Raw genomic sequence first — 13,874 nt, 5'->3', positions numbered from 1 at the left:
GGGAAATCATTATCAAAGTCACCTCTTACCTGAGATGCCTCTCAGGTCATGGCTGGTGACTAAATTGGAGCAGACATGTTGGTGTCTGTAGATGGACTCTGACAATAGGAAATGCAGGTTGTGCAGTGGCATGGTAGAGATCAAAGGCAGCATTCCATCTTGGTGTGGGATTTGCACTGAAATGTGGATTCTAAGAGAGAGGGTAGAAATAAGGGTTTAGCTTATGCCATCAACAGTCAACATGGGCATTCCTTTTTCATCACAACATTGTTTTCAACAACGTATTTAGCAATCCCTTTCCCACAAGCTTCCATGCGGGAATTCTATTTGAACATGAAGGTGTGGAAATCCATGCACAGGTATTTTGTCTTCCTGAGAGAGACTCAAGACTGAGAGGGATCAGGAATCACAGATTTTTTTTTCTTTTCTGTACAAGGAAAGATACCATCATCACCACAAATTAGTCTAAATCTTTGTTTTGCTAAATGGAAATGTTGTATCCTCAAAAGCCAAGGCTGAGCTCCTAATGCAGGTACTTGATCCTGTTTTATCTCAAGGAATATTTGTGAAGGTTGATAAGATTGACATCTGGTTCTAGTATTTAAGTATTTGTTTGGGTTAAAAAAAAATCATTGCAACTTTGAACTTTAAGGCTAATCTCCCCACCCAGCCACATGTCTTAGAAATTGCAATATCCACTGCTCCAACTGTCTCTTCCAAAATAAAAATAGCCACCTCTCTCCCCTCTCCCTTTAAAAGTACCTTCATCACCTGCAGCCAGCCCTTGCTAGCCTGTGTCAGAGCATACTCCCTGGTCTGCACTCCTCAGCAGCAGGGAAGCCTTTGTACCAGGAAGTCTGTAACTTATTTATATTGGCTGCTATTTCTTGTATGTTCTGAGACTGCCTACCTTGCTTCCCCACTATGAGGACAAGGACCATTTCCTTCATTTCTTTCGTTTCTTCAGTGCACACTGTATACAATTCTAAATGAAATATGAACTTAATAAATACTGAAGAAAAACAGTTGCACTCATGAGTTGTACTTGTTTTCCTTGCATACGTTTACATTTTTGCCATGTTTATTGAGGGTGTGTTCTGTATATAGCTCACAACCCTAAGTAAAGAGACAAGTTTTAAGAGGTATCCAAATCTTTCCTAGAAAGGGGTCAGTAGTACCATGGTACTTGTTATTGTTCTTTAAATAAAGTGACTTTTATTCTGCTTGAAAAGAAGAGGGATTGGCATATGTTTTGGAACCACAAGCAACTCTGTTTTTTGCAGTGATGGGAATCAGATCTAGGACCTTGTGTGTGATAAGCACTGAACTATACCCACAACTACCCTGTTTTTGTTTCTCATGCAAAGGAACCATTTTCTCTGATTTTAAAATTAGACTATTTTATTTTATACTCTATAAATATGTATGACATACAATCATTCTCTTTTGTTGTGCGCAAATTAAATATCCATCTCAAGAAAATTGTGGTGGCACAAGAAAAAATAAACTTATAGTTTATTACTCATTAGTTTTGCAGATATTCAGCAAATGCTTCTTAGGGGCCTAGAAGCACTGATCTGGGAAAAAGAGATGGAAAATAAATAACCATGGTCTCTTCCTTTAAGGGTTTACCACTCCCATGTGGATAGAGAGAATGAATGATGCCAGTGTTCTGAAAAAGGCATAGATGGAGGTCAGAGGAGCTTCTAAATTAAATCAGGGATGATGCAAATACTCTTAGAAGAAATACTATGACTTAGGTATTGTAGGACAAGAGGACTTAACTACCGCAGGTGATCAAAAGTGGGGGAGAGTTGAAATATGCAACTGTAAAGTTATTTGGAAATCAGATGTGATTCTCAGTGGGAATATTGGCAGGCAAAAATACCGAGGAAGAAACAGGGCTAAGAAAAATAGGCAAGGGGCCAGAACTTTATGAATCTCAGAAGAAATTATTTTTCAGAAGTATTAATTGCAACTACAGATCTGTCCCCCCATGGAAAACAAGAACCACGAGAGGTTCACTCATGCATGGTGGTTCACCTGCCTGACCTGTTTGGATGCTCCTTGTGTTTGACATCCAGGTATTTCAAGGTTGCGATGAAGGACTGGGCCTGGAAGCCTCTAGCTGTCCCAGCCACCACTGGGGTGTGGCAGATAGCACTGTCTGTTCCAATAGTGACAATGTTGCTCCGTAAAGGGGTCCCTGCATGGCCCACTTTGTCCACAGCCTTGGCCACACAACGTACATGGAACCTCCGACTGAAGTAAATGCTGTCTAGAACCTATGGAAAGAATAAAGGTCTTCAGACTTACGTACCAAATAAACAGACCCTTACACTCTATATGATAAATGATATGACACAGTAAGCCACTGGCACAAAATAACCGGTGAAGGACATCCATCATCCATCCATCTACTCACCCACCTACACACCCACTGATCTACCTTTTCACTCATTCATTCATCAAGTAATCACTGACCTTCTACCATGAACTAGGCACCAGGGGCAGGGCAATAATTACTCACCATATGGGAGAAAGACAGAAAATGACTGAGTAGACATGGAACAAGAGCTTAGAGAAGACTGATTGCTATTAACTGTGTTGTCCTCTTTATGTGAGTGAGGCTCAACAGATGACCCAACTGTTTTTCCATACATTCCAGCAAGACTGCTTGGCCTTCCAAGCCACTGTCGTTGACAACATGGTAAATCAAGTAAGGTCTGGACATACCTAGGCACAATCCCTTGACCTAAATTGTCTCCAAGCCTTTCACTAGTGATTCTTTTGGCTTGGAATTAGCTCTTTGAGAATAGATGGGAGCAGAAGAAGCTGTGCTGTGCTGTTAATGATGTCATGAAGTTAAAATCCCCCAAACTAACGTGCATATTTCTTATCATTTGACCAAGTAGCTTTTTTCTTCTCCCTTTCTATAAATCCTCCTTGTTCCAATGGATCAGGGGAAAGATTGAAGCTTTTATTTAGCTCCTGACCTCTTGGCTGGTGAGCTGTAGTAAATAAAACTTTTTCCTTATGCGAAATCCAGAGCCATGGTATTGGCTTCTATGCGTGTCAGGCAGTGAGCAGGGGTCTCTGGATGGAAAGAAGAGATGCTTCTTCCACAGGAGTCCTTATTTCTCTTTCTTTCCTGCTGCTCCTTCTCACTACCAGGGTCACAGGTCACGGCATGCAGACTTGAGGCTGAGAACTTGGCTTCTGACACGTCCTGATTATTGAAGGTCTATCTACAGAGTGCTTCACATTTCCAAACACATAGAAGCAATAGGAGGATTTTACTCAGCTTATGAGGGGTGACTTAGATCACCCGGACCCTTTAGGGGATGGTGGCATAAATACAGGGAAGTACAGAACAAGAAAAATTAATTAGCAGTTCTGTCTGCTTTAGACCTCCCACAAAGTAATCATACATATGTATAAATTTTTCTATGAAAATAGTTTTCACTGAAGTTCATTAAAAATTAAGATTTTTCAATTAAATTCCCTAAATTAGCTGTCACTTCCTTATTTATTTATTAACATATGGACTTAGTCCAGAAGAGATTGAGATATAACAGAAAAATTCATAAATTAAGGGTATTAAATAAATAACAAAATACATTAAGATAAAGCAAAGGAAGTGCCGGGGGTGGGTGGCTCATATCTATAATTTTAACTACTCAGGAGGTTGAGATATGAGGATTGTAGCTTGTAGGCAGCCCCAGCAAGAAAGGCTGTGAGACTCTTATCTCTAACTAACCACCATAAAAAATGAGTGCTATGGCTCAAAGTGGTAGAGTGCTAGCCTTGAGCAAAAGAGATTAGGGACATCGCCCAGGTCCTGAGTTCAAGCCCCATGACTGACAAAAATGTTTTTTGAAGCAAGGAAACTGGAATAACAGATATTAGTCCATAATTTATACATCTTATCTCTAAAGAACTAAACAGATAGTCATGAATTTAGAACCTGTAAAAAATATATCTTTGGTTCAAAAATATGAATATAGTTTTGTTGAACGCAGAAGTAGATACTTAGAAAACAGTAAGTTATTAAGTCTTGTGATTTTTAGCTTTTTAATAATACAGAAGATGATTTCAATTTGATCTACGTTATATCCCCAAAGAATTGATTCTTGCTTTTGTAAGCTATGCACAAACAATGAACCTGTGCAATCTATTCTGTCATAATGCCCCTCCCTGGCTAGCAGCTTCCTTCTTGCTCTTATCCCCTCCAGCTTATTACAGTGGGAATCAACTGTGGATTGAATAGGTAAATAGGAAAAGTCTGTCTGAATGAACTCTCTGATTCCCCAGAATAACTCAGCAAAGTAATTTCACTCAAACATCACCAAACATTTACTAAGTGCCAGATTCTATGCTGAACCTGCATCTCAACTACATTCTCATTGCTTTTGGAAGAGAATTTCATTGGTGAATGACTGGCAGTCATGTTGTGCACTTGTTTCTAAGGCTGAGTAAACATCTCTGTTCACCGTCTCTGATGACAAATGGGGCCTGGGTCTGGTCTCCAGGTTTTGAGAGCAACAATGATCTTTCATGACCTTCCCAAATACTTTGCAACATGGGGCCACTCATAAACAGTTTCACCCTTCCGTTTAAAAATTAGTTACCACTAATTTAACTGCCCCATGTCCAAACACTGAATGATTTAAAACATGTGAAAAGAGAGTACTGATTGATTAATGATACCTACCTAGAATCTTGAACTTATTTTTTTCAACTAAAGATCACATTCCTCCGTGACCTTGTAAACATGGCTAATTAGAAGAAACAATATTTATAGATCAGGAAGGAGACTGCGACACAGAAGATCAAATAACCAACATCATGTAGATAAAAATAGAATGGGAATTTGTGATCAGATCTTGGCTGGCTACTGGACTAGTTCTCTTTCTAACAGACCATATTACTTTTCCTAACATGTACATTTTAAATGATTATGTGTGTACCTGCTTATTATTTAATTTCAAATGCCATGTATGGACTTCAATGAATTTAACAGAGTCCAAGGAACAAGGAGGGATGCTGGTTCTCTCCCTTTACAGTCAGATGCAGCCCACCCCTTACCATGTGGTTGACACTGGTGAATGGTGTGTTGTCCGAGATGGTCTCAAAGGGAGACCGGGCTCCATTGCCATCCGTGGGGGAAGCCACTTCCCAGCTGAACTGCACAGAACTCTGGTTGATACCGGCCTCACTGCAACGCTCCTTCATGACCGTGTACCTGGGGAAGTGGGGGTCACAGGGTGTGACACAGACCAGCGGGTAACCTGGAGAGGGGCCTTTCTTGACTCCTTCCTTGGTAACCTCTTCCACGTGATCATAGTCAGCAAGTGTGACAACCTGGAAAAAGGCAGCAAAGGTTCAGGCCAGGACGGATATCAGCAAGGTTGCAAAACTAAGGCTCCCTTCCCCAGAGGTCTTCAAGTTCTCTTCCTTTCTATGGATTTTTAAAAACTATAACAGAAGCTATTACAGGTCTTCACAGGCATCCTGAGGAGATTCTTCAGATCCTTAGTGATAAAGGAGATTGCCTTGAAAGTTTTATTGTCCTATGTTCCTAAGTCAGAGCCTCTCATATGGAAAATACGCTTATTTTTCATAGACGCTCAACCCAAAGCTATGTCATGTATAACAGTTGCTAATTTAAAGTTGTACTAAATTATCTGTGGTATATGCTAGCATATTTTGCAATCTAAGAATAAATAGAGGTAGTGGTTTTCTTTTTATAATAAAGTAAGAGATATGTTTCCAAATAATCTCTTCTGATACATAAAAGACTGATTAGGAGTGCTTATTATACTTGTAACTGTTTCACTGGTATGGGCTGAATTTCCCTCAGCAGCCCCCAGGCATTTCGTCTTCATGGGTAACATCAGAGCATTCATTCTGTTCATCCCAAACTAGGTAACCGAGAGCCACTGAATTTTGTGTGAGCAGTAGTATATGTATGATAGCAAACATAGGGTAATGTTACCTTCTTACTCTTTCAAGTCCCATGATAAGCCCCACTGTACTTTATCATACAAACATACCATGATGGTTTGGTCTCACTTTTGCATCAGGATGGCATATCTCATACTTGGCCCTATTGACAGGTGTGGCAAATATTATTGTTTCTGCTGTTGGGGGCTGTCATGTATACTATAGGGTATGATTAGCAGCCTCCTGGCTTCTACCTATACATCCAGTGTGTGGATTTTTGTGACTACCCAAACTGTCCCCAGACATTTCCAAGTGTTCTCTGGACAGGAAGAGAGGGGGCATGATTCTCTTGGTTGAGAACCACTGAGTTAGGAAAGCAAAGAACACGGCAGACTTGCTCTTTTCTCAAGGCCTCATCTATCGTGCATTAAGACATAACAGCAGCAAATCCTTTGGGTCAATCAACTCACAATGGGTGGTGCTGGCAATATGAGACTTCCTGCTGCTTCTTGGTCCAGAATTGTCACTGTGGCAGTGGTCACCTCCCCAAGAACTGCTTCCACTGGGTCATCTGGGCCAAGGACTAGAGAGAAAGATTCGTGCCATTCCCGATCTTCATTGGATAGGATCTCCACTTTAAAAAAGATATGGTCCACACCTTCACCAAGGACAGAACAAAGAGAGAGTGAGGCCTTGTCAGAAACATATTCAACAAAGTGCACACTGGCCCTGCTCAGATGTCATGTTAAAATATACCCTCTTCTTTTTAGAGGTTTTCTTTAAATGCCATGACTACTAATCACCCTGGTCCTACCTCATATGAGGAATCTGTTTTATAGACCAAATTCTACTTTCTGTAGAGGCTCAGTACTGCAGATTTACTATTCAACACCATATGAGGATTAATGGCCCCTGCCTGACACTGGCTGGCAGGAATAAAAATCTATGATCCAAAATACACTTCATCCTGGGTATAAGGGTTTTTTTTTTCTTCTTAATTTTTCTTTCTCCTTTACCCTTATGCACGAGTTCCTGTATGGCTGTGAGTGCACACAGATATCCTCCAAGCTGTCTATCTCCTGAGAAGCAATAACTCAAAGGTGAGATTCCAGGTTAGATTCTACAAAGACCAATAGCATCGGAGGTTTAATAGCTGGAGGGGAAGGGTATTAACTTTCTAAGGCTTTTAAACTCTTTCTCTGTTGTCAACTAATTTTCTGAAAATACAAACATCTCAGGCAATAAGTAAGGGACTTTACCCTTGCCTACAAACATCTAGCCTAGGGTTCATTGGGACCTCTTTTACTCCCAGATTCCAAAACACAAGAAGATAAAGGAAAGATAATTGAAGGGGGGAGGAGGTCCTTATGCAGATATGGCTCTAACTCTCTAGCCAATATCAGGCACACACACATAGGACCAGTGCTAGAAGAGGTCTGCACTGTACCCAGACCATCTAGGTCACTTTCTCCATCCACCTAGTTGTCCACTGCAGGTCACATCACTAGCGGTATCAGGTTGTAGAACGTCTTTTCACTTCACACTGCTCTAGAAAGTTTTGTGAAAACTCCTAGCACACAATCCAACACTTTACCTGGTTGGCCACTTTCCCCCAATCAACTTAAAACAAGAACCGAGGAAGAGCAAGTTATAACCTGATTCTCATCTTTCTCTCTTCTCCAACTTGTCTCTTTTTCTCTGTGGGATAAGCTTTTATGGAAGGCTTACAACAGGATATCCTGCTTGCTAGAAGATGTTCAGCACTTGTACCTTCCAGATTTGGATGAGACCTAAAGGATCTGGCACAACTTCTGCTAAATGATGTGTGTGTAAGTACATGCATGCATGCATGCGTGTGTGTGTGTGTGTGTGTGTGTGTGTGTGTGAAGCAAAGTATTGCTATCATCCAACCAAACCACACAGTATAATGAAAATCCCCTTTAATCAACCAAATGCCCAGCATGTTCCAATGTTAGGGGTTGGTCTTTTTATTTTTTTCTAGGCCATTTTGGCTAATTAAGAAGCTTCGCTGCAATTTCAAGGGTGTGTGGTTCATAAGTACTTTATGTTTTTGAAACTATTGTCTTCTTCCTTAGTTTCTCTCATTTCTTTGTTCAAATACAAGATATTGATCTTTGCATTAAGGAAACCCAAGAGATCAGAACTGTCATTCCCTTACCAGGACTGAATTTCAAGACTCGGCTCTTTGGGTAGTAATCCACACCAGACTGGGCAGACCCGTCCCGAGTGCTACAGCGGATCTTGGAGGTCCTGTTCTGATCCCCTCTGCGGATGACCTTGATGCTCAGAATAGCAATAGCATCTGGCCCTGCTGGTTCCCGAACTTGGTAGGCAGCTTCTTCAAACTCAATGGTGGGTGCTAAGGAAATGAGGAAGTTTGAAATTGTACAGAGGAGGCAGACTCCCATGAAAATACCTTAACAGCAGGGAACTTTCACACTAGTTAACAATACCAAGACCGAATGGCTTCCAGTCCTAAAAATCAGTCAGCATTTACCTCTAAGCTATCTTTTTGGAAAGATTAATTGCTTTGTGATCCTATACATGTTTCTCATTAAGAACAATATAATGGAGGAAATATTTAGAAACTTTGAAGTTCGTGATATTCAAGTTTCTATCTTGGTATTTATAGCCTACAAATTTTTTTTTCCAATTTGCACAACTTATCAAGGGACTGAGGTCTAGTAGACACTTGATAAGTGTCTATTGACTGCTTATGTGAATCAACTTTTTAGTTATGAGCAATGAATTTCTTGGAATTTATCTACTTAAACTTCAAAGACTCTCACCTCTGGTATTTGAAGTACTGGGGTTTATACTCTGAGTCTTGGGTTTGCTAGGCTCTACTACTTGAGCCATGCCCATGCCCTTACCTCTTGTTTGGATATACTCTCCTCAGTGTCCTTACCTCCCACACCCACTCCCGGTTTTTCCTAACATCTCAAAAGTTATTTAGATAGGAATGGTTAGTTTAGGAACATGAGACTTCTTAATGCTACTTGGTTTGGGCACTACTGTCATTGTTGGAAGATGTTTAATAATAATTGTTGGTTCTCGTCAAAAACAGTTTCACATTATGTCTTCTCTGTTACTTTCTCATGAGGAAGGGTGGGATGAAGAGTCAGATAAAACCATGGGAAAATTGAGAGGAATTAGAAATTCATATCACTTTTAGTATATGGTAGAATACTGTAGCAGTTTCTCATTTTTGTGTTCCTCTCTCAGAAAGTCAAGTCATCCTAGCCATACAAGATAAGCTACACTTTAGGCTTCCTCTCTTTGAAACCTCAGAAAGTTGCTGGTGGTGTGAATTGCGTACCTCCCTGAAATTCAGTCACTGATTTGTTTTTCTTTGTGCCTGGAACTGGGTTCATTTCAAGATTTGAACATATATATTTGGATAAAGAAATCCACTTTAAGATAGACATCTTATATTTACCTGACTTCCAAGTTAGACTCTGATTTTTTAAAATTAGAAGCATTAAAGCTTTATTCACTGTGATGGCAGTTAAGAGTTCAGAGGTCAGACATGGTTATGCCATACCTGTAATACCAGCTACTTGGGAGGCAGAAATTGGAAGGATGATGGATCAAGGCAGGCTGGGCAACAAGGCTGTGTGATCCCATCTCAACAAAAAAGCCGGGTGTGGTGGTTCACACTTGTAATCTCAGCTATTCATAAGGCATAGGGAAAAGGATTGTGGTCTAAGAATAGATCTGAGCAAAAAATCTAGACCCTATCCAAAAAATAACTAAAACAAAAAAGGGCTAGAGAAGCCGGGCGCTGGTAGCTCACGCCTGTAATCCTAGCTACTCAGGAGGCTGAGATCTGAGGATCGCGGTTCAAAGCCAGCCTGGGCAGGAGAGACCGTGAGACTCCTATCTCCAATAAACCACCAGAAAACCGGAAGTGGCACTGTAGCTCAAGTGGTAGAGCGCTCGCCTTGAGCTGAAGAGCTGAGGGACAGCGCCCAGGCCCAGAGTTCAAGCCCCACGACCAACAAAAAAAAAAAAAAAAGGGCTAGAGACATGCCTCAAGTGGTAGAGTTTCTAATCAGCAAGTACAAGATTCTGAGTCCAAATCCCATTAATGACAAAAGAAAGAAGAAAATATGTTCTAGAATCACACAAAACAAGTTTATAATCCCATTTTGCTGACAATAGCTGTGAAATTAAGGACAAACGATGTGACTTTGCTGAAATTTCATTTCTTCAACTATACTACAGGATAATGACATGTACTTCAAGGGATTATTGTCAGGATTAAGGGAAAGAAGATAATACAGCAAGTATGAAACTAAAAGCAGTTATTGCTGTTTGTGATATTAGTATGATTAAAATAGCTCAGTAATGAAAAGATTAAGGTTCAGTTGGAAGCAAGTTGTTTCTACAGGTGTCTGGATCACTCAGACTACAGAAGTTAAGTGTTTTTTGTTTTGTTTTGTTATGAGGTTAATAAATCAGGTCATTTAGAAGAAAATGGAGAAATTAAGACAGAAAGGAACAGTATTTTAAATTTGCTTATTTGAGTCAACAGATACTAATTGTATTTCTAATCCTTCTGATCTGTAGTGACTTAATGGTTTTTGGAAGCTATTCTTTATCTCTTAGAAATATGGTAGGAAATGATGAGAACAGAAATTCCAGTGAATTTGTTGGAACATTGTTGAAGGCGGTCATTAGCTGAAAACATTTCCTATAAATGTATGCAAATTATTATCAGTACACACATTTATAGCACTTAATTTTTTCATCACACTAATAGTTCTATCAACTTAAAAGTAACCAAAGTCAATTTCTTCTTTTACCATCTTCATCATTGGATATGGTGATGGTGGCCATGTTATTTTTTCCAACTCGAGCTCCACTCCAGTGGGTTCCACGAGGATGGGCAAGGTAGACCCTGAATTGCTCGTCTGGCTCAAACATGGAGTCATCATGGACATAGACTGTGCAATTCTTCACCTATAATCAATGGCAGGAGACAAGGGATCCAGACAACTTCATTCATAAAATACAACAATTAAACCTAACAATTGATGTCTGACTGGGATCTACCTATTTGACAAGACTTATATTTGCAGAACATTTCAGAGCATGTTGAATTATTGCTGATGAGTAATGAAAACCCCAAATCAATAAAACAAATAACCCACAAGCAAGCACTTATAGAACATTGTGCATTTTTACACAGGCTATCTGGGCTTGTTAATACATTTGTGCATGTTCCAATAGGTTGCCTTCTAGTGGTGTGGGTTTAATATATTGCCAGACTTCCTGGAGAGCTGAATAGCATTCCTTTTCCTTTGTAAAGAGAAAGGAGTTTTATAAGGAACCCAGAAAGGTTTCATGTTATGCTAAAGATACCTTTAAATGCTAAACGACTCTCAAATCTGCTGCCAAATAGAATCTCATCTGAAAACTGCTGAGTGCTAAAAGTCACATACACAGTGCCCTGTCAGTGGGAAAAAATTAAGTATTTCTCAAAGTGAGTATTCTCTACTGAGGCCCGCATTCTTGAGAAAATGAAAACGAAGTCACAATATTATAGCCGCATAGCAGTTTCAATTGTTCAGTCATGTGATATGATGTGGGATATTTTTAGCTGGGCTATTTTAAAATCACTGTCTTACTACACTGCAAAAGACGTGGGTAGGGAGAAGTTCTACTTGCACACTCCATAAGTCACACTAAATGGTGGTAAGACATTCCTGCAAACCAAGTAGCTTATTAACCGGTTTCAAGTCCCTGATAAATATGCTTCTTTTTTCTTCACCATCTTCCAGGGAGTAAGAATTCCTTATGGAATTCATGAATGTAGTAGTGATTCTTCAGATTCTTTTTTCTTTTTTTTTAATGCCAGTACTGGGGCTTAAACTTAGTACCTGGACATTACCCCTTAGCTTTTTCCACTCAAGGCTGGTGTTCTACCACTTTAGCCACAGTCCACTTCAGACTTATTGCTAACTATTTGAAGCTAAGAATCTTAGCACTTTCTTACCTAGGTTATCTTTGAGCCACAATCCTTAGATTTCTGTCTCCAAAGTAGCAAGTATTACAGATGTGACAGACTGGTGCTGAACAACAGAGTGGCTTTTTTGCCAAAAAGGTATTTTAATAAAGGACAAGTTCCAAAGACATATGATTAGCAAGCCAAGGAAATAAAGATGCCATAGTGTGTTTGGGACTACTGATATACTGTTGGGTGGATGAAGTATTAGGCTGGATTTTATACTCTTCTTAAACTAAAAACTATCTCTTGAATAGGTAGAGAACCTTCTTTTGGAATTAAAACAAATAGAGGCATGTAGAATCAAAGTGGATGCTTGAATTTACAGTGTATTTGTATGTGTTCTTAAATACAGGTTTCAACTTGACACCAGTAAAATTCCCACAAATATTTACGTAGACCTGGCCTTTATGAGTCATGACTGTGTCAGGCTCACGGGAATATCCCAACAAAAGAAGCTACCATTTGTTTTGGTAGCACAGATGAGGACAATTCTGGAGTCATCTACAATGGTCTCCAAACGGTTGAACTTCAAAAGTACTACTCACAAGATAAAATTGAGGGGTGAGGGGGTGGTACATGTGGTGATGTCAAAACTGAAAGAAGGGAATTTTGTGAATCTACTGACCTTCTCGCCTTTCAGAAATGTAATCCGGGAAGAGTCTGCATTTCTTCTCTCTTCAAAGTCCTCCATGACCTGGGCGGAATGGCTCTGTGTGTAGCATCTCACCGATGACTCGTAACTCAAGTCCCCACTGCGGATGATAGGCACGTGTAGCACACCCTCCTTCTCCTTCACCAGGAGCAAATCCTTGGCAAACTGCATGCTAGGCACTGGGCAAGTCATGGAGAGATGGGGCATTGTCAGTGGAAGACAGAAGGACACAGTGCCATAGCAGAGTTTAACTAAAGGCCTAAGTAAGCTGACAGATCACAGGTGCTAAGTGGATTTCCTGTCATGTGTGCTGCTCTCACCTCAAGACAACTGCATCTACTCTGAGTATGATCCCAAGAGAATAAAATGTAATCAACTTCACACCTGTCATTGCTCAGCATCAGAGTTCAATCACCATCTCAAATGCCGGCAGGTAATGCTGACATTTGAGACCTATGTAAGAAAAATTGTGATCGTGACTTGAGTACTTAAAAATTATACTTTCCTTCCAGGGCTACAATAAGCTGTAAGTCTGATGATATGTGACCATTCTCATTGGTCTTGGAGTCAAGGGAACAGGAGAGAAGAATGGGCATGCAGGCAAAGGGGCTACAAAAATTAGTCTCCAGTCTTTGTTGCCAGATCTTACATTCAAATTAAGGCAGAGATCTGGACTTTTCTCCTAAAATACAAAAAAAGGCAACAAATAAAATAGTAAAAATAAACTCAATGTAAGTCCAAATTATGTGGCCCCCCCAAAAAGCACAGCCACAGGCTGGATAGCACCATAGGTCTCCTGAAATCATTGCTAAGAAGTTACCATTTATTTTTTTCAACTGACAGCCTCATGTGACTTTTGGAAGGTTCCACAGCCAAATCGTTTTTTAGAATCAAGGACTTTGAGCTGGTGTTGGTGGTTCACACCAGCAGTGATATTTGGAAGGCTGAGATCAGGAGGAACATGGTTCAAGGCTAGCCCAGACATACACATGAGACACTTTCAAAGCAAAAGGTAGGCAAGGCAGTGTATTCCTGTCACCCTGCTCATGTGGAAGACTGAGATCCGTAGGCTTACAAGTGAGTTTACGGGAAAAAGGCTGTGAGATTCCATCTCAGGGGAAGAAGCTTGGAGTGGTGGCACTGGCCTGACATCCTGATTAGAATGGGAAAGCATTAAAATAGTCAGATTATCTTCCAGGTACCTGTCCAGGAAGGAAATAGGAGCCTGGATCAAAAACAACC

General features: G+C 40.2%; 1 protein-coding gene across 1 annotated transcript in view; it reads right to left on the bottom strand.

Moving 5' to 3' along the window:
- Fras1 (Fraser extracellular matrix complex subunit 1) overlaps positions 1-13,874 on the bottom strand; it is a 448,626-nt gene that overhangs the window by 28,005 nt on the left and 406,747 nt on the right. Inside the window, exons 59-65 of the mRNA XM_042678144.1 lie at positions 12,606-12,811; positions 10,776-10,932; positions 8,126-8,326; positions 6,417-6,604; positions 5,089-5,364; positions 2,053-2,285; positions 30-190 (exon numbers count right to left, since the gene is read on the bottom strand). Of these exons, the coding sequence (XP_042534078.1) occupies positions 30-190; positions 2,053-2,285; positions 5,089-5,364; positions 6,417-6,604; positions 8,126-8,326; positions 10,776-10,932; positions 12,606-12,811 (1,422 nt within the window). The remainder of the gene's footprint in view (positions 1-29; positions 191-2,052; positions 2,286-5,088; positions 5,365-6,416; positions 6,605-8,125; positions 8,327-10,775; positions 10,933-12,605; positions 12,812-13,874) is intronic.

The sequence above is a fragment of the Dipodomys spectabilis genome, unplaced genomic scaffold (assembly GCF_019054845.1).
Source record: "Dipodomys spectabilis isolate Male_0828 unplaced genomic scaffold, ASM1905484v1 ptg000043l, whole genome shotgun sequence".
NCBI classification, from domain to species: Eukaryota; Metazoa; Chordata; class Mammalia; order Rodentia; family Heteromyidae; genus Dipodomys; species Dipodomys spectabilis.
Note: the sequence above shows the minus strand (reverse complement) of the source record. Positions and strands in the feature narration are given on the sequence as shown.